We start from the raw sequence: 27,182 nt of genomic DNA on the forward strand, positions 1-27,182 counted from the left end.
GTTCTGCCACAGAATATTTCTATTTGTATTTTCCGTATACTAAAAAGGCATTTTGTATTAAGGAAGTAAAATAATTATACATTTTATACTCCAGATAAATCACTTTTTGCATTATGTTTCAAGTTAGTTGGCTAAACAAACATTGGACAATAGATCACAATGGTCAATTCATACAAATATGCAACTTAACAGTCACACAAGCATGACAGACAAACATGGCGATTATCTTTTGTGATACGGTCACATTAGACATGAGGAAATATTGTGCCCCTTTCCAATCTTGTGCAAAAGTCCCCTTTGTCACATGCACTTATCCCTGCTCCCTAAAGAGAGTTCTCCAGGCAACTGTATGCAGAAGAAAGCTATGCTGAAGAGTCACTCTAATCGTTCTATGGAGAGTGGAATAGTAGTAAGGCTGAAAGATTATTCTACCCATTTTACACAAACAGGCATCTACAAAGCAGCTGCCCAGGACCAAAATAAAATAGAAGCAGAAAAAAACCCTCTCTCTACAGTTCTTGTCAGGGACATGGAAAGAAATTTACCCCTGCATTCCAAATGCTGTCCTGATAAAAGCAAAGTTAGCTTTACTTACAATCGCTTCAATAACCAAATTACAAAGCTTATCAGGGAAGCTCTTAGTCTCATCTCAAACTTCAAAGCCACTTTTGTTTATATCCTTAAGTCTTCCTCTTTTTCAACAGCATAGCTTGGATGAAGTTTCACATTGGCACACTACGATATTCTTCTAATGGACTCACAGGTTAACAGTAATGCTAGAATGTAACTTGTACTGTCTTTCAGTTGAATAAACAGAACATGAATTCAATAAAGCAAATAAGTCTAAATGCTAGCCCACCTTTGATGATTTCTATGCCACCCAACTCCAGCTGAGATCTTTGTGCAGTGCTATATATAATACATGTTTATGCAAAAACATAGTAAAACACATTTTTTTTCATTGACATAGAGAATGGACTTGAGAACGGCAGTGTGTGCAACCATCAATAACACACCAAAATCCAAAAGAAAACAAACAAACAAAAAATCAATCATTTGGTAGCGCACAAGAAAGTTTATTGTAATAAAATGCAGTCTCAGATCAGCGATCACTTGGCAAGTAAGTGGCTCTGTCTTTACTTCAGAGATATTTATCTTGCAGGAAGTCATTATCCTTTTTCTTTTCTTACACATTTTCTTAAACATTTTCTTAACTAAACTGATTTAGAAGATGAAAAACAAAAATGGTCATGCATTTCCAAGCCTTCTTTATGCTTGTGGTTTTTGATCTGTGACAAACTGTATATCATACAGGTCCAAACACAATGAAGCATTTTAGACAAACAAATGGGCTAAAACCAAGCTCATTTCACATTCTGAGAATGAAGAAAAATGTAAAATTTAAGCCAGCAACAGTTGACAGTAAATAATTAATTTTAGGTGTCAAACAGCCAGCCCATTGAGCCACTTCCTTCAGCCCACTGGACTACCAGGGATGGCAAACATGGCCTAACACAGAATGCAGGGCTGCTGGGCCCTGGTGGACACAGCCAACCAGCAACAGAAAGATGAGCAAGGGCTGTGTTGACACAGTGAAACACAGTTTACCATACTACCACCATCCCCACTGCAGCAGCTGCTATCCCTGCTTATCCCTGCTCTGGCTTAGATCCCCATGGTTCAGATCTAGCCTAGCCTAGGACAGGAGGAAGTGTTTGATACCTCTCATTTATGGGACTTCAGTGACCAAAATTTTTTTTTTTTATTACTCTGTCATAATACATTTAAAAGTCAAAGACAACTATAGCATTGCTTTCACACATCAACTATTTCAAAACTAAATACAATTATAAATCAGTGGAACAAGTGGTACTCTTCAATAAATCTAAACAAATAATGGATCACCATGTCTCTCTCTCTCAGGAGTTCTTTTCCAAAGAGAAAGTCTTCCCGAGGGGGACATACACTTGTGTTAGCCCTGAAATAATCAGACATTCTATATATTAAAAACACATGTGAAAAAGCCTATATTATTCTCTGAAGAATAGGAGTGTGCAAAATGGGCCCTATTCAATTTGGATTCGGCCTGAATCGGGGGCAGTGATTCGATTAGTTGATTCAGATCACTATCCCGATTCAGAATCTGAAGATTCAATACTGATTCGGAGAATCAGCGATTCGGACGTAAACACAGCTTTAAATGTTTTTTCTACGTACCTCGAGGTACCAGCACAGCTCGTGAATGCTGTGATGCTGGGGCACACGGAACATCCCACAGAAGTGTGGGGGAATCCTCCACATGCTCAGTGGCAGCCCCCCACATGCTCAGTGACGAACCTGGAAATAAACCAGAAGTACTTCTGGGTTTGTAGTGAAGCCCATGGCTCCATAACGTTACCATCTGAGTGTTAGGCTCACCCTCTTTTCTTTACATAAAACCGAGTAAATAACTGCTCTGGCTGTTTCAGTGAGAAATACCCAACTACTACAGCTAACATCAAAAGATAAGGGGATGCCCAGTAGGCCTGTGCGAGTCAGTAGCGATCCAATCCGGCTTCAGATGGCAGTGATCCAATCTGGAGCTCCGGACCAGGTTTCCACCTTGATCCGGCTGAAGCGGCTCCAAAGCTTTGGAGCCGCCTCAGAGATCCAGCCGTAGGGTACAATAGGGAATCAATGAAATATCTATAACTTTGTTGTTTTTTGTCCGATTTGAATGAAATTTGCAGAGATGGTAGCCTCTGCTGAGAGCATGAAACCTGCCAAGTTTCAAGAAGATCTGTGCAGGGGTTTGGGGGAACTGTACTCCAAATTCTTGAAAGCAAAACTCCTGTCACAGCTATGCGTTACACCACAGGGGAGTCAAAACTGCAGGGGTGGTAGCTGTTACTGAGGCCACAAAGCCTGCCAAGTTTCAAGAAGATTGGTGCAGGGGTTTAGGAGGAACTGCGCCTCAAGCTGCGAGCAAGCAAAACTCGTGACATGGGTGACACTGTATATGTTAAGGCGCAGCAGGGTGAAAGCTGCGGAGATGGTAGCCCCTGCTGAGGCCATGACACCTGACAACTGTTGAGGAGATTGGTGCAGGGGAGTTCTGGGGCCCTGCACCCCTAGCTGCTGACAGGCAAAACTTATGCCATGGGTTCTTGTGGGACTGACTGTGTCTGTCTTGGGACAGTTGATTGTATGCATGGATTCTTTCCTCTCCTCAGCCTGGTTTTGTAGGCTAATTGATGGCAATTAACTAGCTACATTAGCTAGGTCCTGTGTATTGAGCTGGTCCCCGAGTGACTCATGAGTGATTGGTAACTGGTAACACAGTAGCTTAGCAGCCTGGCCTGCAGTAGCATCTCCCACGCCCCAAGACAGAGACAGTCAGGCCAAAGTGTCGCCGCCGAGAGCTGCGGCACGGGATTCGGGGCTTTAGGAGCCCTAGTCGGCGGACAAGTACTTGTGATGCTTGGAGTGGAATCAGGTACTCAAGCGTATTGATTTGAACAAAAGATTGTTTACTTACACTGCTCGTACAGTGCAGATCAGAAGCTCGCTTCGATTACAGTTGCAAACAGGTACAGAGGTCAAGCAGAAATTACAGAATTCGTTTGTCGGTCTGCAAATGTGTTCGGGGTGTTCGAGCCAGCAGTCATCTTACGTCTCGGGTGGGGGTGTGCTAGACCCCCTTGGGTCAGTGACAGGGAGTCCTTAGTGGTTGATCAGGCTGCTAAGTTCTTCTCTAAGACACACGCGGAGTTTGCTAGGCTCCACAGCGTGCTCAGAGCTCTCCACGAGGTGTGTATGGAGTTCTCCAACTTGGGCGGAAACTGCTTCAACCTCTTATACGGCTAGCAAGCCAATCGCTGGCCGCCACGTGTGAGTAATTTAGAACTGGCCAATTGCGGGACTCAAATTTAAATACAAATGGCGGGAACTGCCTGCAACGTGCATTTCCTCTCTGCCGCTCAGAAATGCACCCTGCAAAAAAAGCTACGAATTGGCGGGAACTCTTTTGCACCCGGGGTTCTCCTCTGCAGCAGGAAACTCCACCGTGCAAAGAAGCTGCATTTTGGCAGGAACTTTTTCTAGGTACAGACTGTGCCTTCTGTATCAAAGTATGGAATTCTCCACTGCACTATAGGCATATGAACAATGGGTTCTGACACAAAGGGCACCCATGTCACGAGTTTTGCCTGTCAGCAGCTAGGGGTGCAGGGCCCCAGAACCCCCCTGCACTGATCTCGACAGCTGGCAGGCTTCGTGGCCACAGCAGGGGCCACCATCCCTGCAGCTGTCACTCCACTGCGCCTTAACACACACACAATATCACCCATGGCACGAGTTTTGCTTGTCCACAGCTTGAGGGGCAGTTGCCCCCAAACCCCTGCACCGATCTTCTTGAACTTGGCAGGCTTTGTGGCCTCAGCAAGAGCTACCAGCCCTGCAGTTTTGACCTGCCCCCACCCCCCCCCCCACACACACACACACACCCTGTGTTGTAACACAGACGACAGGAGTTTTGCTTTCAAGAATTTGGGGTGCAGTTCCCCCCCAAACCCCAGCACCAATTTTCTTGAAACTTGGCAGGCTTCATGCTCTCTGCAGTCTACCACGGCTGACAATTTCATCCAAATTGGACAAAAAACAACAAAGTTATAACTATTTTATTGTTTCCCCATTATACCCTGTGACCAGATCTCTGAGGCAGCTCCGAGGCACTTCAGGAAGCTCTGAACCACTTCAGGAAGCTTAATAAGGCCAGCACTTCGACCCGGACATGCTGCTTCAGACCCCAAAGCGTCCAAAGCTTCTCCAGATCCGAAGCTCTGTCCAAAGCCTCACACAGCCCTAACGGCCAGCTTGTTCAAATTTGTACAGAGTATGTATAGATGACCAGGTGGCTGCTTTACAGATTTCTTTGTGATCTTTCTGACAAAGAATCTACCACAGCTATGCAGGAGCGAGCTGAAATAATGAAGCTGGAGTTGCACTTTTATTTGCTTGCTTCTTGTAGCCGATATATTTTAGCCTTCTGCTAACAGAAGGTTCTGAACTTATTTCTGCTAGACACTAGATAATAAAAATACATACAAAAGGTTTGCCTTCCTGAACTGAGCTGTAGCATGAGTAAAGGTGTGCATACACACCTACTTTAAAGGCTCTGCTACCATCTCTTTGGATTATAGTAGAGCTGGGCAGAAGACTGAAGGACACTTTTCTATTCTCCTTAATGCCTAGAGTTAATTTAAAGCCTGAAGATGGGGCTGATTCTACATGCCAAGTTCCAAGCACCGCAGTATGGAAAACGTAGTATTGAGGTCCTAGGAAAAAACCTATTATTTCAGACAATCTTTAAACTAAAATGATAAATAATTCTATGTATTAGTAAGCCCATATTTATTAGTAAGGAGGTATCTTAATAAGTGTTTAATACAGAACCTTTAAAATTGGATTCGATCCCATAAGAAAAGAGTGCATTTCAAGAGGATGCAGAAGAGTTTCTTCTCTCAAAATGAAATCCACCACTTTAGTGCACTAATTCTGCCAAATAAACAGAGACAAATAGAGTATCTACATTACCGGCCTTAGCTTGAGTCAATATTGAAGAAATGTGATCTGCCGTACTAATACAGACACTGTTAATCTGGGGAAAAACCTCAACCAGACCTCTGAATATACAGAAAGAGACAGTCTCCTCCCTCCCCCCATAAGCTAACAGTAGATATTATCTCTTCTGAATTCTGGCATAAGAGGCTCTGCTAAAAAGCCAAGAAGCTAGGCTCTATCTGCAGTCTGATGTATGATTAGACTTTTCCATCTGCTTGATGGAAAGCAGGTGATCTGTTCCCCGCAACTGAAAATGCAGAAGGAAGTCTGATGGTTTTTCAGTACTGGAACTACATCTTGACTTGTATGCACAGAAAGTTCTGGTCTTCCTCTGAGGCTGTATACATAAGAGACCAAATATCAGAGATGTGTCTACCTCAGTAGTAGTAGTAAAACATTCTTTTTTAAATAAAGATTGAAAAGAAACTCATTCTGCCAGACAGGATGAGACATGAAAGAGCTTCAAGAATGCGTTTCCAAACTCAACAGATAATAAGAAAAGAAAAAACACTCCAGTCGTGCAAGGGAGAATCCGCATATGTCTGCTTTGTAAGGCAGGTCATATAAGACCAAGAAAGACCAAATCAGATGTTCATCCCAGAGAAGGAATGCTTTGGGAGTACACTCAAGCCCATGAAGATTATGTAGAAAGTACCACCTGGCCATCTAACTGAACAAATTCAGACTAGAAATAAAAAACAAATTTTAAACAGCAAGGAATCACTGGACCAACAGCTGCTGTGGATTCTCCATCACTTGACATTTTTTAAATTAAAAAAATATTTTTCATAGAGATTTGTTCATTCAATAAGGAATTAATTCAGGGAAGGTTCATGGTCTGTGTAATAGAGGAGGTCAGAATAAATTATTACAATAGTACCTTCTGCATTATAATCTACCAATTTATTATTAAAATATCTGTGGTACACAATTAAAGTTGCTCTCCCTCTAACAGCCTTTACCATTAAGGTTCTCATTATGTAGGTCAAGTTAGTAAGAAGTTGAAATCAACAACAGTACTCAATAAATTGGTATCAAAGAGTATTCAAAATACTTATGATTTTGCAGCCTAGGACTGGAGGCCAGCAAAGTGTAGTTTCACTGGCTTCCAGCACAAGCCAGCAGGATTAGCAAAGATTAAGTGGAACAAAGAAAGGGCAGAAAGGGAATTACAGAAGGCTCAGTAGGAAGAGCTGGCAACTCCATTTCCAACACCTGACTTACTGAAGCTGGAGGACATTTGTGCTAGTAACTCCAAGTGATTGCAGCTAAATTATTTAAGATGCAGCTACCAAAGTCTTGAAAAATACCCAGAAACATGACAATTTTACCAAAGTGTGGGGTGCAAAGGCCCAAAAGGAATGATATCTACTTCTGCAGAAGTGTAACATAAGACCTTTTCCACAGGAAGACACCCTCCTATTTCACATTTAGCTTGCAGATCTTTTGGTACACTTTTTTGTTACTTAAATACTGTGTTTTATTTGGGAGGACTGGCTGAAAAGCTCCTGTAGGAGCAAAACCACCTACAGAACTCAGCTGGCTGGGCAACCCACTTACACAGTCCTTACCAAGGAGAACATAATCCCATCTCTTCCTAAAACTGAAAGTGAAATTTACATACACTTACTGATCCTGGATGATAACTAGATATGGATATGAAAAAAAGGAGTAAACTGACAACTGTGGCATACCAAACACGTCCATACTAAAGACCTTAATTGGACTTACTTGAATTAAGACACCCAAAAATTATATGCTTCCATTAACATTAGAACTGTGACAGTTTAAGAAATCCATGAATTCCACTTGCAAGTATGAACCCTATATCTAATTATGACCATCTATGTGGTCACCGCCTACACTGGAAGTGACAGTGCCACTCTATTCAGCGCTGATTAGGCCTCATCTAGAGTGCTGTGTGCAGCTTTCAGATCCACATTTCAAAAAGGAAATGGAGAAGTTAGAGAAGGTCCAGAGGCAGTTGGCAAAGGGAGGGCTTGGAAAGCAAGTCATACAAGGAGTGGCTGAAGGAGCTAGACATGTTCAGCTTACAGAAAAGACACTTAAGGGGGGACATGATAGCAATCTTCAAATACTTGAAGATCTGCCATAAAAAAAGAGTAGGATTAGGACCAGTGGGTGCATCTACACATGCACTTTAATGCGCAGCAGACTATTTTACTGCACATCAAAACATCACATAGAAACATGAATATGCAGTAAAATAGTCTGTTGCGCATTTGGCATCACTAAAAAAAGTTTGCAAATGGCTTTTGAATGCTGAGATGGTAGGGCAGATGAAACATCCCATGGGAGCACAGGGGGGTCCCTTGCACACTCAGCGGTGGACCCGGAAGCAGACCAGTACTTCCAGTCCACTTCTGGGTCCACCGCTGAGCACATGGGGGACTCCCCCAGTGCTCCCCCCCAGCTCCGTGATCAGCCACAGGGGGACCCCGGGTGCCCCCCCCAGGCCCAGGAGGCACCAGTTGCTGAGCCAGGGGGAAAGAGGTCCCTTGCATGCTCCGCGGCGGACCCAGAAGTGGACCAGAAGTACTTCTGGTCCACTTCCACATCCACCACCAAGTACCCTGGGGACCCCACCGTGCTCCCATGGGACGTTCCATCTGTCCCGCCATCTCAGCATTCACCAGCCGCAACTGGTACCTCAAGGTACGTAGACAAAACATATAAAGCCATGTCTATGTCCGAATTATCGAATCTCTCTGAATCAAATCGGAGGCTTCCAATTCGATTTGGAGAAATTAATGGGGCTCCTGATTCGATTCAGATTCATAGATTAAGCTGCCGAATCTCCTCTAAATCAAATCAGTGACAGAAGCTTCACACAGCCCTAATAGACGCTACTAATTAATGATGATCAATTATTAATGACTTACTACTGTAAAAGCCTTTCATTTGAGTAACCTACATGGGCAGAGGGTGACCTAATGGGACACGTACAACAGAAAGGCTAGAAGGTGCTAAAACCAGTTTCTAAAAGGTATGGTCTCTCCAGCAAAGAAACCATCAGCAGGAAGAGGAAACTGAACTGAAGGCATAGGCGCCGATTTTGGTTTTTGCCGGTGGGTGTTTGCAGATGTTAAAAAAAAAAAAAAAAAAAAAAAATGTAAATGGCGCTTTATTTTAACTAGGCGTGTTCCTGCGGCAAGCCCCGCGCATGCTCAGAAAAGGTAGGCTGTTAACTTCAACTTGCCTCTGCAATGTCTATAAAGATTAGGTGCTTCAGTGGACATTTTTTGGCATTTTTATCTAATAGCTGATTTAATCAGCTTTAGCTAAAAGTGCCAAAAAGCTCCACTGAAGCACCCAATCTCTACAGATGCTGCAGAGCCAAGTTAAAGTAACACGCTGCTTTTTCCAATAAAATACAGAAGGTGGGGGGTGTTGACATCTGCAAGCAGCCACAGAGATCTAACATGTAAAACCAAAATAATCGGAGCTTGTGGGTGGTAAGCACTCGCTAATTTTCAGTAGATGCTTGAGCCCCGGAGCACACAGAGTTGGTGCATATGACTGAAGGTATGGGAAAGCTAAGGGCCCTGGACTCCCAGAAGGACACCAAGACCCACTCAGGAAATATGATAAACTGAGGAAGAAATCTGTTTAAAGAACTAAATCAGAGTACCTATAAAATAAGCTCCGAGGAGTGTGCATTTGAGCCAAGAGACAGACTTTTGAGGATGAGACGGGTCTTCAGACGTAAGGCAGCAGGGTTGAAGGACCCCTGCCACAGAAGCAACAGCTCCTTTCCAGTACCTTAGCAGAATACCACTGAGACCTAATAAAGCCAAAAGGCTGAATCCAGCAATATAGAACCACAAGGGGGAAACTCAGCCAGGGCTGTAGTTAGACTATGATGTTTTGCAATTAAGTATTCCTGACTGCACCATGCTCTATTTGCAATGCATGGCACAAGCAACTGACAGGTATAAACAATTAATTAGATTCAAGATCCATCTACCCTTCAGTATAGGAAGTATTTTTTGCATGGTAGCATACTATTATTATACCCTAAATGCTAATTAAAAGAATTGCACCAAACACAAATGGCAGTAACTCAGAGTGTGTAATTCCAAATATCAGTAACCCATTATGCCATCGTTCTGGACAACAGACCACTAAATTCAAATTAACCACTTCTTTTGGTATTCAAATCATTCATCATTCAAGCCAAATGATTACACACAGGACATGTAAGTCGATCTGAGCTCTTTGGTCCCTGACTGCACAAGATAATGTTGAGCAAAGGAAACTATTTTAGGAAATGCTCCTGCATTGTCCTTTCTGTAGACAGTATTTTGGTAATGAGAGTTCAAAAACATGATACCTGGAATTAAGCAACCTGGTCCTTAGCTTGAGCTAATACATTTTTAAAAAAAGCAATAGTTTTCAATTGCAGCAGAACAAATTGAGACCTAAGGAAAAAAATCCTTGGTGTTAGAACAGTCTCTCAGTCTGGTTTCCTAGTGGATCCTACCCATGAGTTCCCTGAGTGAGTTGAAGTCTGCTTTTCTGAAGTTCAGAGTCCTTAGTCTGCTGCTCTCCATCCTTCCTTTCCTCAGGATCCTGAACTCTAGCATCTCATGGTCACTACTGCCCAAGTTGCCATCCACTACTACATTCACCACCCATTCCTCCATTTGTGAGCAGCAAGTCAAGAAGAGCATGGCCCTTAGTTGGCTGCTCCAGCACTTGCGCCAGGAAGCTGTCCCCACCATGCACCTGCTTGTCACTGCTTTTACCAGCTCATAACTGCCCTTAGGGCTTCAGATCAGAGGTCAGACCCAGCTGGAGATAAGGAACTAAATCAGGAGGAGAAAAGAATGGCATCTACCAACTCACTGTTATCCACTGCAGCACAGCAGGTACTTAACAAGGAAGCAAATTAGATGTACCTTAATCAAGTACGAGTAAGCAGAGGGCATACTTTAACAAGGGATATCTAAATAGTGGTGGTGGTGGGCTCTATAGGGCAGCACTCCAGCTTTTGACTTTATTGAATGAAGTCTCCCTCTGGAGCATACACGCAAGTTGCTCTATCATAGAGACAGTTACTGAGGCAGCAGAATACTTAGTGATATTTTCCAGTTCAAACAAAGAAACTAAACCTCTAGAGTCAATCCTGTATGAAACTCTCATTAACACAAGTAGCATATCCAAGAGCAGAGATGCTTCATATCATGGCAAAACAGACAAGCATTTACTGAATTCAGTACTTAGGCTCACAGATTGATTTAATAAATTTCAAACCTTGAAGCTAAATGGACCACTAGCTTCCTGTATATCTGATTTTTACAGAAGAGTCAGAGAAGGAAGTAAGACAACGTAATAGAAAAGGAATTAATAAGTGAGTATTGCAACACAATATTTGCTATAACATCTTAACTCTACTGCAAATCATAATAGCCAATGCTTTATCTTTAAACAATCTACCACACAATCATGTGATAAATACAAATGAAGTTCCTGAGAAGACTTTCTAATTCCATAAACAGATACATTTCAAATCACAAGTCACCTAAATTGTTCTTTACTTCCTGAAGTCATGAGTAGTTTGCCTTAAAAAAATGACAACTATCCTGGACCAGTTCCAGAGTTGTTCAGTATTTAATTGAAACAAACAAATCTTTTAATGTCAATTACTGTACTTCATTTCATCCAAGGCACACTTGAGAGATTGAAAAAAAAATCCTAGTCTAGTTTCAACTCTTGAATGTCAACAAACAAGGTCAACAAGAGATGCATTTTGGGAAGCAAAGAGCAAAAGTTTACCATTTAATCTTACAAAGAAAAATAAATGCCCTGTGTTTGTATATATGGGCTAAAATACAACTTGTTACATCAGAGGAAGCAGAGTATCCATGGGGAAATATATGAACATGAAAACAACAGAAAAGGAGAAAGACATGGGTATATTAGTCAATCACAGAATGACTACAAGTCACCAACATGATGAGACCATTAAAAAGGCAAATAAAATTATAGGATGCATCAGAAGAGATTTCTAGGAGAGAGGGGAAAGTATTAACACCATTACGCAAGACACTGATGAGATCACACCTGGAATACTGTGCAGTTCTGATCAGACATGTTAAATAAGATAAATTAAAACTAGTGAAAAGAAGTACAGAGAAAGATGATCAAGCTCTTCACTCCCTTATATGGAAGAAGAGTAAAAACATTTAGCTTGCTTAGCCCAGAAAAATCTCAGGTGTGGGGGAACTGGTTAAAAACAGGGAGGAAAGAACTATTTCATGTAAAGGAAAAAACTAGCAAGAACCAAAATGGATATGGAATGAATATATTTAAACTGAAAATTAGAAGTGGGTTTCTAAGCCAATAAAGTAATGAGGTTCTAGAAGAGATTCCCAAAAGGCTGTCATGAAAAAAACAAAAAACTAATTTTAAAAGAGTATGATTGATTTATGAAGGGGATCATCTGATATGGCTGCTGCAATAACTGAAGACTGAATTTGAGAACCTACAAGCTGACCTCATAGAAAAGTTACTCAGCTCATGTCTTAGTCCCCAGTTCTACCAGCTTTTCCAGCACTTTCCTCTAGTTGTCAACAATTAAGAGCTGGAGGGGGGGGGGGGGGAGGAGGGAATCAACTCTTCCCTCAAAAAGTTTCTTTTCTTTTCTCCTCTCTAACAACTGGCAATCTCCACTACCCACTGCATGCAATGACATATCTGACAACTCATCTCAAATGTTTTGGTACTGCTAAGGTGATGTTGCCGCCTTCATGGTCCAGGAGATCTGCAAAAGGCAAGAATTCCTGTGGGTAATAACAGTCCTACTTAACAGGTTTTTGTTCCATCTGCCATTTACCTCAGCTGTGTCTTGGAGGAAAGGTACTACAATACTTCAATGCTTGCCTATGTCAAACCCAACCACACTGTCGGCCCAATAAAAAATACCACCTACAAGAATTCTTGTCTTTCGCAATTTATTCCAAGCTCCTTTTTGTCCCATCCCCTCCAACTCTGATCTTTTTCACTAAGTCTTGCCACATTTTCCTTCTTTGCTCATTAAACTTGGTTCACTTCTGCAAGGAATCTATTCTTCTCAAAATCCGTAACTAGGATGTTTTTCTCTCTCATTTTCACAAATACAACCTCCTTCTATGCCTCATCACCCAGACTTATCTTATTTCTTCTCACACAGGCACTTCAGCTTCCTGGTTATAGTGATGCATATAGTGGGTAATGAATTATACAGCTGAACATTACCTGCTCTGCTAAATATTTTAGTTTGCTTAGTTTATGTTATCTGGTAAAGCAGCACCGATATGCCAACAAAAAAATTCTCTCAGCTGTTGTATGCCTATGCTCAAGTATAGCTGCACTACAAATTCAGCTGTAGACTAACCCACTATATTCAACAGCCTGTGGGAAACAGCTGCAGTTGCCTATAATCACTTTACAATAGCTACGTTTCCAACAGGACAGAAAGTTGTACCAACATCTCAGCAACTGTGTAATATCAACTTATCCATGGCTGTAAAACACTAATTACCCAATTTTTATTTCATTTTTCCATCAGTATGCTTCACAACCAACTAAGGTAGATAGAATTCTGTCCACCATCATGTACCTGTATTTTATTTTATTTTGTTTTTAAAGACTGACATAGTAATGTCTGTGTTTTTAGGCTCTGCATCAAGCCAAAATAGTGTTCAGTCATATTCAAGAGAATACAGTGATCAGATAATCGAATTCATAAGTATTCTTCAGTTCTGGCTCAAAGTAGTCCGTTTCAACAAGGGCCTCCCACGCAACATTAAGTTGCTTTTACCTTAACAAAAGTAAAATCTTTGTGATTCAATCTGGCACCAATGACAGGCCAGAAAATTGATGTAGCAAGTAACAGAGTGCTTAACCCTGTTAGATGCAGAACAGGTTAGTGGAGATGGAGAAAGGAATTTCAGGTGTAGGCGTACAACTAGGGTTACCATACATCCAGGTTTTCTTTTTGGGTCCTCCCATTTCCATCTAGGGGAGTTTTTTGGGTTTTTTTAAATATTAGCAAATGTCTGGGATTTTGTTGCGCCTCTGCTTTCCTAGTACTTCCTGGCTTGCCTGAGCAAGGAGCTGCTTGGGGCTGGGGGCAGCAAAGGAAGGTGATTGGAGGCCTGCATGTGTGCATGTGCACACATGCCTACTGGCACCAGGGCTGCAGCAAGGAGGGAAGGAGGGACAGCATGGAGCTGCACAGGCAGCGGGGTTGAGCGGGTCAGGAGTGAGGGTATCAGCAGGAACGGGGAGAGGGCTGCAGGTTGGGAGTGAAGGGCACCAGCATGGTCTGGGGGGCGGGGTACTGTGGGTCAGGAGTGAGGGGCAGCACAGGGGCATATCGTTACCCCTCCCATAATGATATCTCCCCCTCCCTGTCCTTTTTTGAAATTGGAAATACAGTAACCCTAACAGTTCAAAACTTGCAGGCATATAATAAGCCACAAATCTGAAAAACAAAACTTCAGTGCCCAAAGTATGAATCAAGAAAACCGCCAGACACCAAGATAATTGTGTAATACTTGCAAAGAGAATTTATTCTAAGCCACATCAATGGGTTTCCCCTCCCTTTAACCTTACCAGCAAGACATATGAGACTGTAACTAGTAAAAACACATCACTTTACAGCATGCTGCACCACCACTCTGATTCCCCCCCCCCTATAATTTAACACTTCTTTAGGTAGCTTTACTCATTGATTTTTAACACTTGAATTATGCACCTTTTACTCAAAGTACCTGCTCGGCACAAAAACCCCATGCTAATTTTCTGAGATTTTTGGACTCTTGTATTACCTAAAGCAGTTTCAATCTTTTAAAATAATGAGGAAAACTGCTTACACAAACTGATACGCAAGCAAATTTATTTTCACTTATGAGGAAGCAGAGGAAAGTTAGATATTTTAATAGATCAAGAAACACATGAATTATCAAAGCCCCGGCCACGCTTCCGTCACTACGTCAGTCAGAAGAGGGACTAGGTATCCTCCCTAACCAAAGCTGTGTCTACCATAGAGAGTTATGCAGAGAGGTGAATCCATTCCAAGAGCATTTCACCAGTATGGTATACTAGTTTCCAGGGTAAAGTATTCCTTGCACAGCTATAGCCCAAGAAATTCTATGATCTTTTAGAATTTGCCCTTCCTTCTACTTCTTGAATCTGCTTACAGCTTTCACTTGTACAATGACTGAATTACACTGCAAGCACTTCAGGAAAGGTACCGTGTCTTGACTTGTTAAGGGGAAGTTTCTAACACTTTTTGGCACAGACAGACAGACAGACAGACAGACAGACAGACAGACAGACAGACAGACAGACAGACAGAGTCTTCCTCATCTTCAGCTGCAAGTTGTCCATCATCTTCCAAAATTTCTCCATATATACATATAGGGAAAAAATAAGATTAAATAAGATTCCTTCTTCCCACATGCCTGCAGTTAGTTATTAAACCCATTAAACCAGGTACTTCTATCACCCAGTTCTGAAGAAGAATTAGGTATTTGATGGCAGAGCAGAAACTACTGTTGTGCTGACTGTCTTGTCAAAGGGGACGAAAGGGAACGTATCCACATTTTCAGACAAGAAAGACTTTTTTCCTTAAAAAAAAAAAAAAAAAAAAGCAGCTAAGTCACTAACACACATTTCCTCTATAAACTCAAGAAATGAGCTGCATGCAGGAAGAAAAGGCAATTTCATGATGGTAATGTAAATGGAAATGCATATTTATCATATCAGAAGGGCAGACAGCTTTCTGAGGCAGCATGGACCACAGAACAATGTCTAGAAGATTCTCAGAGTCCACATCCCAGCTCTTCTGCCAACTTGTGGTATGATCCTGGGCAAAACTGCCACTTTGGACCACAGCCGCCCCATCCATAGCATGGAAATAATGAACTCACCCACTTCTGCATAGTGCTCTGATGCCTATGTATTTAGTATAGCATAACTACTATCATTTGTGATTTGCTAAATGCCTTGTTATAAATTGTTCTAATATAAATAGCAGACAATTGAACAGATCTTTGCTAAACAACAACTAACAAGCAAGCAAGGCATTAAGCATGTGTAAAGGTAAGCAAAAACTATCACAGAACTGTGGTAGTTAGAAATGTTTTATTTGTATGAAATTCTCAGCACCCATTTCAATCTTGTGGGTGCTACTTCTGTTAAAAGCAGTTGAAAATGAAGCAGACATTTTTGACTCGTGAATCCCATTTGTCCTGAATATGGTCCTGAATTTGTCCACTGTGCTCTTGAATGATCCAAACAGTAACAATTTTCTCTCTCGAGCAGGGAGGGGTGCTCAACCTCTGGCCAGCAAAGCCATCGTATCTGGGCTGCAGGGCTCCCCATGAGGTGGGAAGTCTGGCAGGAGGTGAACAGTGACCATTAACATGGTCATCCTCCCCACAACAAATTCCCCAAACCCAAGCCCCACATTTCCAGTTGCATGCAGGCCACCCCCCCATGGGGCAAGGATGAGGTTGGGGCCAGGCCACGCCCCCTTTCCCCACGAAGCTTGGCTATACCCCTTCCCCACTGCCACATGGGGCCAGTTTGGGGCAGGCCACACCCACTTCCCTCCTGCAGGGCCAAACCATGCCACTTTTTCCTGTCAGGCTGCATTCAGGCTGGGCCACACCCTTCCACCCTGCAAGACCAAGCCATTCTCCCTTTTCCCCACATGAGGCCAGGTTGCAGCTACCCCCAAACCCTTCTCTGCATGGCCATCATGCTGGTCCCAGTTCTGGATCTAGACCACCGGCAGGATCCAGCCCACAGACAGACATGGCACTCCCATTCTGGCCCACAGGCGGGGACGGGGAAGGTTAAGCACAACTGCTCTAGACTATAGGATTACCTCAACAGCCTAAAGTAGCAAAGACAAAACCGTGTGAAAGGGAAAGAAACATTCTGTATATCTTCACATTGACAGAGGCTAGAGATTGATCTTTCCTAAAGAGTGAAATGAATGTCTTTGCAGTCAAACATGACAAAACCAAATATTCCAATTTTTACTTCATCCTAAAAGCTGTCTGCCCTGTAGAGAAGAAAAATCAGACTCATGAAGACTCACAATATATCACTATTGCTAATGAAGAAACTACAAGGCATTCAATAAGGAATTGGAGGCAACCAAATCAACACAAGACTTTATTCAAGTATTCTAGTCATTCTTTTAAGTGTAAGTAGAAAAAAAAATGTTCTCTGCATAAATTGTGAACCAGGAGCAAGCCATGGGAAAAGAAGATATTGTTACTAAAGGTCAAAAGCGGTGAAGTATTCTTTGCAAATTCTACCCAACATCTCAGTTACTGAGAAGACAGGCAGTGAATTAGTGAATTAATATGATAAGCAGTGAATTAGTAATATTGACACTCAAGTCATAGTCACCAGACCTGAAATAATTACCATATCTGCATTACCTCTCTCAGAGTTTTTGGTTTTAGTCTGCAATAGACTTGAAATAAAGCACTGGCTGAGACAAAGTGGTCCGCTTCACAGCCCAGAAAGGGTATAGAACTTAAACCAAAATTAAAAAACTAATTAAATTAAAATTAAAAAACTTAAACCAAAAATTAGGCACCCACATCTAGAAAAATGTATGTAAATGCATATTTAGACATCAAACACAATTGGAGTGTTTTCCCAGGTGTCTAGAGCATCACACAAATATTATTTAATAAGGAGCAGCTGCAAGCGCTTGGCACTTCTAAAAATAACATCATTTTGATATGCACATTTAGGCACCTTTTTCTATTAAAGCTTAGCTTCTACAGACATTGATTAGGTCAGTAGAAACATGCAGAATAATCTCTCTTCAGATACTGAATAAATCATTGCTATGTCTAGGATCTACCTTTGTTCAAATCATTCACCAAGATCAGAGCAATGCAGCTACTTCTACAGTCACTTTATTGAAGAGCTTGCCAAGCTCTGCATGAACATATTTTACTATTTCATAAAATTTAAAAGGCAAGTTTTTGAACCAAAAGTAAAAAGGCCTCTGTGGGATTTTTTGCAGTATTACAAGGTATTCAATACCTTGAGCATTCTAACAGGGAATCCTGGCTGTTACTAAAACGGGGTGGGGGAAGGGGGGGGGGGGGAGGACTTTAAGGGCAGGGTCTTGGTAGCTTGGGCACAGGCAACTAGCAGAGCAGGCATTAAGAAACAGGCCTGTAGGCAGGTCAGTTGACAGGAGGAAGTCACATGACTAGAAGAGGGCTCAGGCTTGAGCTATATAAGCCCACTGCCTGCACCAGTCAGGATGCTAGTCCTGAGAGCCACAAGAAATAGAACCCATTGTAGCAGGGCCCCTGAAAGACCCAGGAATAAGGGTAAACTGCCATGCAGGTCTGGGAACAATGACCCAGGGCAGAGAAGAAGTGCTTCTAATCAGGCAAGTGGCCTTTGTATCACAACCCAAGGGTGTGATTTTGTGTGCGTGCGCTTCGGCACCGCTAAATTACTTCCCGCCACGAAGAGCTTTCTTTGCAAGGTGCATTTCTCAGTTGCAAAGAGAAAACCCCGGTGCAAAGGAGTTCCCGCCACCCGCATGCAAATTTGTGTCCCACTATTGGCCAGTTCTAAATTATTCCCACGTGGTGGCTAGCGATTGGCTTGCTAGCCGTATAAGAGGCTTGAGCGGTTTCCGCCCAAGTTGGAGGACTCCACAACCATCTGGAGGAGGAGGACTTCACGTCTCGTGAAGAACTCTAAGCGCTGCAGAGCCTAACGGACCCAGCGTGTACCTTAAGAAGGCTATAGGGGTCTGATCAACCTCTGGCCTCTCCCCGTCGCCGAGCGTGATCCCTCGATGAACCCCTTCCCTGCGCGCAAGTTCCACGGAGCCTAGCAAACTTCGCGTGAGTGTATCCAGAGCTCTTCTCCAAGTTGTTTTCTTTGGTTGACACGACGGGCTCACGGTTTTAGAGCCTTCAGCCGGATTGGGCTAAAGTTTGCGAGATTAGAACTCTTGTCCGCTCTTCTTTCCTATCTGTAACTGCAACTCAAGCAAGTTTTCCTGCCTGCACCGCGACCATCTACAGTGTAAGTAAAATAATCTTTAATCAACCGCTACGCGTCCGTGCCTAATTCTAGTCCGCCGGCCTGCATTCCCCAACCCGCGTGCCAGGGCTGCTGGCCACAGCCCGCCACGCGCCCCCGAGGGCCTCGGACCGCTCCCGGCCCGCACACTTTGTTTTAGGTTACACCTCTTGCTTGAGTTCCAAGCCTGGGGCCCTGCAGAAAGCATGTCCAAGGCCTACACCCAGAGAGGGGCTGAGTGGGGGACCAGGGGATCCAGAAGCCCAAAGCTGGGCAGAGGCATGGCTGGGGCCCAGAAGCCAAACCTAGAACAACATGACCAGTCAGAGTAGAAGGGTAGAAGATGGAAGCCCCAACAAGGAAAGGAAGGCTTGAGGTGACCTGGAGACTTAGGGACAAGTGTCCCACCTGACTGGTGATTCAAAACACCTGAGGCATGGGGCATGGTGCAGGGACAGATTAGAGCCACGCAACAGGCCCTTAAGGCATACAAGGTTGACATGACCACAGGAGGGGAGAGGGAGCGAGCACAAAAGCGAGCGAGCGAGAGCGCACACCATGGTCTGGCCAGGCTCTAGGGGAAGTCTCCCTTTCCAAAAGGTTTCATCAAGACACAGCAGGCAAGAAGGCAGAGCAAGACCCAGAGAAATATGGTACAGGGAGAGCCTAGAAGGGATGAGGAGGCATCACAGCACTCCTCAGGCACCTAACCTGTTACGGCATCTTGAGATTGAAGACTGACTACAAGTAGCATGTAAATGAAATCCTTTTTCTAGTTTGTACAAAATTGCTTTGCAAATGCACTGAAACCATCCCTACAAGCTGCCAGAGAGGCCTTCCTTTACATGAGCCTCCAATCCCATGATGATTGATAGATTATAAACATGTATCACTACTGGTTTTCCATTGCCAACACAGGTACAGATTTGTCTCCCATCACTAAGAAAACTTGCATGAAAACTGATGCAAAAGATTTCTTTCTAGAGTGACTTACAAAGGAAATAAAAATCACTCCAAACACATTGGCTAAGCAGAGACAGTCAAAAAGCCCAAGGCTTAATCAATTCAATCTTTGTGGGTTAGTCTAAACTACAAAGATTGAACCAATAAATAAGTAAACAGACATTCACTTTTGATTCTGGACACGCAGCCGTATGCCTGCGTTAGAGCACATCTCCCTGCTCTGCTAGAGCAGACAGCCTGGGCCAAGGCTAACCTGCCCACTCTGTGAGGGGGGTTTGAGGAAGAGATGCTAGGATGCTGGGGGAGTGTGAGTTTACTTCAATGTGGAAGGGATCCAGGACAGAAGATCAATAAACAGATTTAACTTAAGTCAGTTAAGTCTGATTCTGGTTTCTTAAACCAGTTTCCGCCATTTTGAAAGTAATTTAAGTGCACTGAACTTCTGTTGTGTTACAGATTTGAACCGGTTTCCAATCACTTGTATCGGTGAACCTCTAACATAAATTGGTTTATCGGTCCGATATCAGATCGGTACCACTATGAAGAAAATTTTCTGTATCGGCCATATGGGGCCAATAATTTGAACGATAAATGCCTCCAGCTGGTAAGTCAGAAGGAAAGGGGAAAGGGAAGGGAAGGGAGGTGCCAGGGGCACAGATCAACACCCCCCACGGTGAGGGAGGGGTCAGGGGCCGGTACTACCCAGCCAGGGCAGGGCATGGGATGGAGGCGCAGCTCGTGGGATAGGGGTGGCTCCCACTACTGCTTACACGCTGGGAAGGTGGGGGGAGGGGGCGTTTCCCCGGATCTGCCAGATCTGCGCAGCGCAGGGTGGGTGGCAGCTGCAGAGAGGAGCTAGAGCCAGCACTGCACAGGGCTTTTCTTGCCAGGGGCTGGGCTCAGAGTGTCTGCAGCCACAGCTTTTCCCAGCACTTGGGTAGAGGTAGAGCATTCCACTTCTGGGGCTCTGCCAGGCAGTGACATGGGTCTGGGAGCAAAGCTGCAGTGAAGTTTGAGGTGACTGAAGCCTCCTCCCAGTGCTGCTGGGGTCCACTCCGAGCACAGCCTTCAGCAAGAAAAGCCAACTCTGGCTTCCCTTCATCCCCACAGCTGCAGCCTGCTCTGCACTGCACAGATTTGGAGGCACATGCCCCCCCCTCTGCCCTCCCAGGAAGGGAGCTGTCACCACCCCATGAGCCATGCCTCCGTCCTGCACTCACCCTGGCTGGGCAGCACCTGTCCCTGCCCCCTCCCTCACCATGGGGGGCACTAATCTACCCCCCCATACCCTTTCCCTCCCCCCTCCCCTTCCACCACACCAGAGTTACCAGCTGATGGCAGCTGTAGCAGGTATCGGATAGGTATCAGTCCATGAAATGCCTAATGGTACACCCCTAATTTATATGTAATTCTGTCCCTAGCTCTAACCATTGCACTTGTTCTCCACATTATTTCTAATTTGCTTTCATCTACTTTGTACTCAAGTGCCCCAAAATGCACAAAAGTAAGACAGTAGCAGATTCGCTAGTGCTATAGAGAAAGGAACAAGGATCACCTCCATGATTCAAAGCATGAGATCTCTGGCTATGCAGTCCAAAAAGGTACAATGGCTTTTGGCAATAATACCCCAGTGTAGGCTCAAGGGTAACTATTTTAGGGACTTTTTCCTTCTACCATATAGGTCCTCTGCTTAGTGTTTAATGTGGGTTTTTGATTATTCCTACTTTTCACTCTTACTGTATTTCTCACTCATATTTAAAATAATTATCAGGCTTCTAGAGACAAGTATTTTATAATACTTTTCTACCTTTATTGCTTCCAACTAAACCAATAAATTTCATTCACAGATGAATAAACTGAAGACATAAGAGTTAAAAGGACACAATTGGCTTTTACATTTTCTTAAGACTGAAAATTACACATCTGTCTTAAGTTTTAAACTAACTCTTAGAAGTATTTTCCAGGCTTACTATATAACAAAGGAACATGAGCAGAAAACACTTTAGCTGAGGGGGGAGGGTGACCTTGCTTTCACTGATTCTTCGTAAGGCAACACGAATGAGAAAAGCCATGAAAATGTGACAATAAAAGCCATAAAAGTCACCAGGGGAGCTTGGGGACAGCTATAAGTACCTGGAACTACTTTAAGTCCTTTTTTAAGGTTAACTAGACTTTATACTGAAGACTTGAGTTCAGCTCACAACTCAGATTTTTCAGTTCCCAGCCCTGTATCTGGACCCTCTCAATCTACCCTTAATATTATTGCCCTTGCATTTACAGTCTCCAATTTCATTTTGCAAAACATGCTAATATACTGCTTACCAACACAAGAAAAAAATGCATTGTTTTAATGCCCAAGACCACTATATCACATACATGCTACTGCTGCTCACCGTTATTTTGTGTACCGTTATATGGCGGCGAAGCGCCCCCACAGGCGAGTGAGGGGGAGGAGAGGGGACCCACAGACCCCAGACCCCGAGAGCAAGCCCCCAGAAGGGCATACGTACCGGCAGAGGGGCAGCGGGAGGAAGAGCCGCATCCGCGGCTGCAGCCGCGCGAGCCGCCATTACGCCGGCTCTGGCAACAGCTGTTCCCCGCGCGGCGAACAGCTGAGCCAATCCCAGCGGCCGGAGCGGCCGCTGCGGGAAGATTTAAAAACGCCGGCAGGACAGGGAAGGAAAGGGAGCCAGGGAGAGAGAGTACAGGTGTGCTGCCGGCTCTTGCACGGAGCGTCGAGGACCCCGCCTGTGGGTCTCAAGCAGGCAGTGTAGGCAAGAGCTGGAAGCCTTTCGCCAGCAGCCAAGCGAGAGGCGGTCAGAGAGTGCATGCCGAGGCACTCTCTCTGCGTCCTGAAGCGGCAGACACACAGGAGGCAGGGGAGCGCCCTGCGGACGGGAGGAAAGGGGAGACAGCGGAGGCCCCAGGAGGGGGCTGGAACCGGGGGAAGCACCCACCAGCTCCCCCTGGTTCAGAGGAGTATTATTTATAAGGGAGGAGAAAGGAGAAACCCCTCTCAGCAGGAGGGAGGACAACCGGGAACCGGGGAACCGGTCAGAGGCCATCATACTGGGCCTGGCAACATCTGGAAGACATCGCCCAGTGGCTGGCGTGTGGACGGGGTGTAGGGGAGGCGGAGCCCCGTGGATCACCGCGTCCAATAACCGTGAGTAACACCATCTATCGGGAGGCCCCACCCAGGATAAAGATCTCCTCTGGAGACCCCTCTGAAGGTAATTGAGTACATCCAAGTCATGGCAGGCGAGTTGAGGGGAGGGACAACACCCCGATAGGCCAGGCGGAGCGAGGCGCAGGCTCCACACGTTATTTCTTCACACAGTAATAATGGAATTTTGTATTTGAAAAAATATATCAAATATTAATTTACTATAGATTTTCCAAAATTATTTAAAGTTCTTGGACATATGGAAAATAGCTTACATTTTTTTTTTAGCTTTCTGCAAGAAAAGCAAGCCACCTACCTGGGATTTACAAGCATATTGAAGTTTTAATCACAGAACTGCAATATGAAAATAAAAAGTAACAACTAGGTAGGGCATTAACTTCCCATTACTGTAGTAGCAGGGGAAATAGAGCAGTATCATATAATCACTCTGACTCTGCTTACCAGCTAGTCTAGAATCACACACTCCAGCTACCAGACTTATGAACTACAGCATAATTTAATGTTTCCTTGGTGTCAGACTTTGTTGACTGAACTGCAAGGCTCCTCATAGGTGGATCCAGACCCATGTCTGGTGGTACAGCATTAAATACCATGGGGATTAATGCACCCATCTGTCTCTCCTGTGTTGTGCACATGCATCCCCAGTGGGGCTCTGTATGGCTGAATTTGGCAGTGGATCCCCCAAATTCCCAGCCCTTCCAAGAGCTCTGCAGGCTGAAAGACATCTCCATGGGCCAGATCTGGCCTGAGGTACACACTTTGACATTCTCCACTCTAAAGGGTAACAATGTAAAAGTAAGCCTAGGAAAAGGCTAGACACTGTGTGGGTGGGGGGGGAGGAATAGTGGCATGATATTTCCTCTGTTTGATATTAAAGGTGTTAAGCAGCACTTATTCCAAACAAACACTTGTAGAAACCTTTTACTTTAAGTACTTACATAAGTTACTTCACTATGCTTCTTGTAAGCGCAGGTTAAACAAATGTTTTTCTGGGGTGGTTTGGAAAGAGATGATCCCCTGCTAAGCAAGAGACCACCTCCCAACATCCCTTCCAGCCCTATATTCCTATGACAACAGCACCCAATTTTTTTCCCAGCATCACCTCCTCAGAAATCTCCTGGACCAGGCTGACAAGCATGAGCAGTAGAGGCACTCAGGGACCACTGTCACTACACAGATTGCAAAATGCCTGGGAATAACGACAGGTATCCATCTGACAAAGCCAACTTCAGCCCACAAAAGCTTGTACCCCATGCATCTTAGATAGTCTATAAAGGTGCAAACCTGCCCTGCTTTCAGACTGATGCAGCTAACTACCTCGGACAGGTATCCAAGCCAGGAGGCCACACTCACCAAAAGGGATCCAAGCAGCTCACAGCAACGCCCCAACTGGCCCCAAATCTGGGCACAAAGCACCCACACCTGATATCCACAGGCTCCCCCCAACCCAGGACTGGGTCCTGAGCCCACATATGGCCCCAGCCAAGGGATCTGCACCTGCCTTTGCCCCTGGGGAAAGCCAGTGGGGGGCAGAGGGAGTGCTCTGCTCTGCTCCAGGAACATTTCTAAATAGCCCAAAACTTTTCCCCAGGATTTGGCTGTGTGCATGTGTACCTGCACATGTGTGCCTGTGCATACATGCGCCTGTGTGCCCATGTGCCTGTGCATACATGTGTACACGTGTGCATGCGACCGTGTGTGTGTGTGTGTGTGTGTGTGTGTGTGTGTGTGTGTGTGTGTGTGAGCCATGTCAGCCCCTCCCAGCGCTAGCACCGGGGCCCCCGGGGAGAGGCCGGGCGCACGGGGCGGGGGGAGGCGCCAAAGGCCGGGGGCGGGGATGGCTCCTCCACCCGGCCCGGGCCGTGGCTGCGGGCCTTACCCGTCCTTGCGCCGGGCCTTGTAGACGTGTCCGTAGGTGCCCCTGCCCACTTTACAGCCCTCGTACTCGAAGAGGTCCTCCACCCGCTCGCGCTCGGCCGCCAGCTTGGACTTGAACTCGTAGTCCATGTCTGCCGTCCATGGGGCGCGGGCGGCGGCGCCGGCTCAGCGCCCCCCGCGCCGGGCGCCCCCGCCCGCCACCATCGCTGCGCCGCTCGGCCACTCCCGCCTTCCGCGCTGCTCCCTGCAGGGGGCGGGGGAGGGGGCCGCACCACCACCGCCCGCTTCAACTCGGGCTCCTCGCAGCGCCGCCCGCGCAGGGTGTTGCGGGACTCGTAGTGCCGCTGCCAGCGCCGCGGCCCCGCAGCGCCGCCCGCCGACTATAACTCCCAGCGTGCCCCACACCGGCCCTGGCCGAGCCGCGCCTGCGCAATGCGGTCCACCCCCATCGGAGATTCAGCGGCCGCTGGGAAACTTGCTGACTCCTCACATTGCGGGGCAGTGGCGGGACCGACCGACCAAGCGAGCGGGGCGGGGCGGGTGCGGCGGCCCCACAGCCTTCCCTCACCACGCACCCCCTGGCGTACGCCCGCCACCCTCCTCGCTCGCCGGGCCCCGCTGCAGCCTCTGGGCGCGCGGGGCCGTGGAGAGCCTCGCGCGGCAACTTGTTTATCTCCCGAGCTGCCACTCACCTCCTGGCCCCGCCCTCCTTTCCAGCGGCGCTTCGGATTGGTCAAAGCAAGTCCCGCCCCCTTTCCCAAAGCATAAAACCAGGTGTCTGCAGCATTATTTCTTAGGTTGCACTGGGGAGGGGCTTGTGACTTTTTTTTTTTTTCTTCTTCTTCTCTTTACCTTGTTCCTGAGGGTGCCCAGGCTCTTTTTAATGGCCTCGATATTCCTGCCTTCAGGCTAGTCTTTGTTCTGCCACTGAGCTGTCCCTTGGCTGCTTCTGACAAAAGTGGCTCCTATTTCACAGCCCAGCAGATTGTTTGCAACTCCTTCTAGCCAAGCTGTAGTTGTTTTTGCTTCCATCTGAAACTGCATACTCCCAGCAGTATCCCAGGGGACTGAGAGCAAGCAACTCTGGTTTCAGCAAGTTGTCCCTATTTATCTTGTCTCTGTAGGTTGTGAAAGGCCTTTGAGTTTGAAGAGAGAGGCTTTTAAAAAAAGCATAGAGCTTTTTTCAGGCACTTAAAAAGGATGCTTCTATACTCAAGCAGTCACAGGAGTGCTTTGAGTCTCTAAAACTAACGTTTAGATGCCAGTCTTTTTCTTGTTTGAGATCTTTTTGTAGGTCAAGTTTATCTAGGGTGTTCAGACACTGGATTAGCAATATGCTTGTTTTTTGATATTACTCATGATTTCTTTGCATTATGGAAGCACCAACAAGCCCTAATCAATCATCAGGGCTACCTCGTGCTGTGAAAGTAATACGAAAGTCATCCCTGCTCAGCAGACTGGTTTGAACAAGCAGCAACAAGTGAATGAAGTGGAACAAACACTTACTAGGAGAGCCAAGTAGTAGCAGTAGTTGATTTGGCATGTAGGAAACTGAAATGCTTGACAACCTGCCTACTCACTATCAGCTAGCTGGCAGTGTTTTTATGCATGAGTTAACAATGTGCTAGTCTAATTGATTGCAATGGGGATTTTTTTCCCATGCATAAGGGACACACCTTGAGAGAGAGATTAATTACCAGATGAAAGGTTTACCATTGTTGGCAAAGGAAAAGGACAGATGAATTGCAAACAGGGCTAAATTATTACGGTCAAGACAAGAAACTTGTGGCAAAAAGATTAATGTAATCCTGAAGTGATAATTCAAGGGTTGGGAGTCTATGGCCCAACAGGCCAGATCCAGTCCCTGGATGTGGGCTTTTCCCTGCTGCTGCTGGGAGAAGTGCCAGCTGCAGGCATTTTCCCCATGCTGCCCTGCACAAAAGTGTCAGCAGCTGGATCCCAGTGTCCACCACATCTAACCCACCCAAACTGGGTCACCACAGCTTGCAGCCCAAAAAGGTTACCAACAGCTGTGGGAGCAGGAAAGCTACCTCCTGTATAGTGCCAGACAGCTGACTTCCCCTCCTGTAAGAGTCAGTGTCAAAGAGCTGACTTCTCTTCTCTCTGCAAGCAAACTTCTCTAGAGAACTATGGGTACTGTTTTCTGCAGTGGTTCAGTTACAGGTATGGATCTCTATCAGCACAGTCTGTTTCTGAACTATATATTGGGATATTTCCATTTGTCTTTCAACAACGCTGAAGAAAGTATTCTAAGAATAGAAAAAATCCTCTGTCTTTAATAGTCTTAAGCTTTACAGTCCTATCAAATGTTTAATCAGCTGGTAATCATACTTTGCACTTGAGGAAGAAACAAATGCATTTAACTACAGTGCTATGTTGCCCTGATATATTAATTCAATTTTAACCAATTAAAAAAATACCCAAGTGTGTTACTAAGACT

At 45.2% G+C, this 27,182-nt stretch overlaps 1 protein-coding gene across 6 annotated transcripts in view; it reads right to left on the reverse strand.

The window, feature by feature from the left end:
- CDK19 (cyclin dependent kinase 19) overlaps positions 1 to 25,389 on the reverse strand; it is a 219,732-nt gene extending 194,343 nt beyond the window's left edge. For 3 of the 6 annotated variants that reach the window (XM_059732905.1, XM_059732910.1, XM_059732914.1), the window contains exon 1: positions 24,723 to 24,813. Coding sequence is in view for 2 of the 6 variants with exons in the window: in XM_059732902.1 (XP_059588885.1) it covers positions 24,723 to 24,850 (128 nt within the window). In the remaining 4 variants the exon portion in view is untranslated. Of the gene's footprint in view, positions 1 to 24,722 lie in introns of all 6 variants that reach the window. The other 3 variants (XR_009464037.1, XM_059732902.1, XM_059732897.1) reach the window with 3 other exon arrangements.
- Between the last annotated feature and the right edge of the window lie 1,793 nt (positions 25,390 to 27,182).

The sequence above is a fragment of the Alligator mississippiensis genome, chromosome 1, assembly GCF_030867095.1.
Source record: "Alligator mississippiensis isolate rAllMis1 chromosome 1, rAllMis1, whole genome shotgun sequence".
NCBI classification, from domain to species: Eukaryota; Metazoa; Chordata; order Crocodylia; family Alligatoridae; genus Alligator; species Alligator mississippiensis.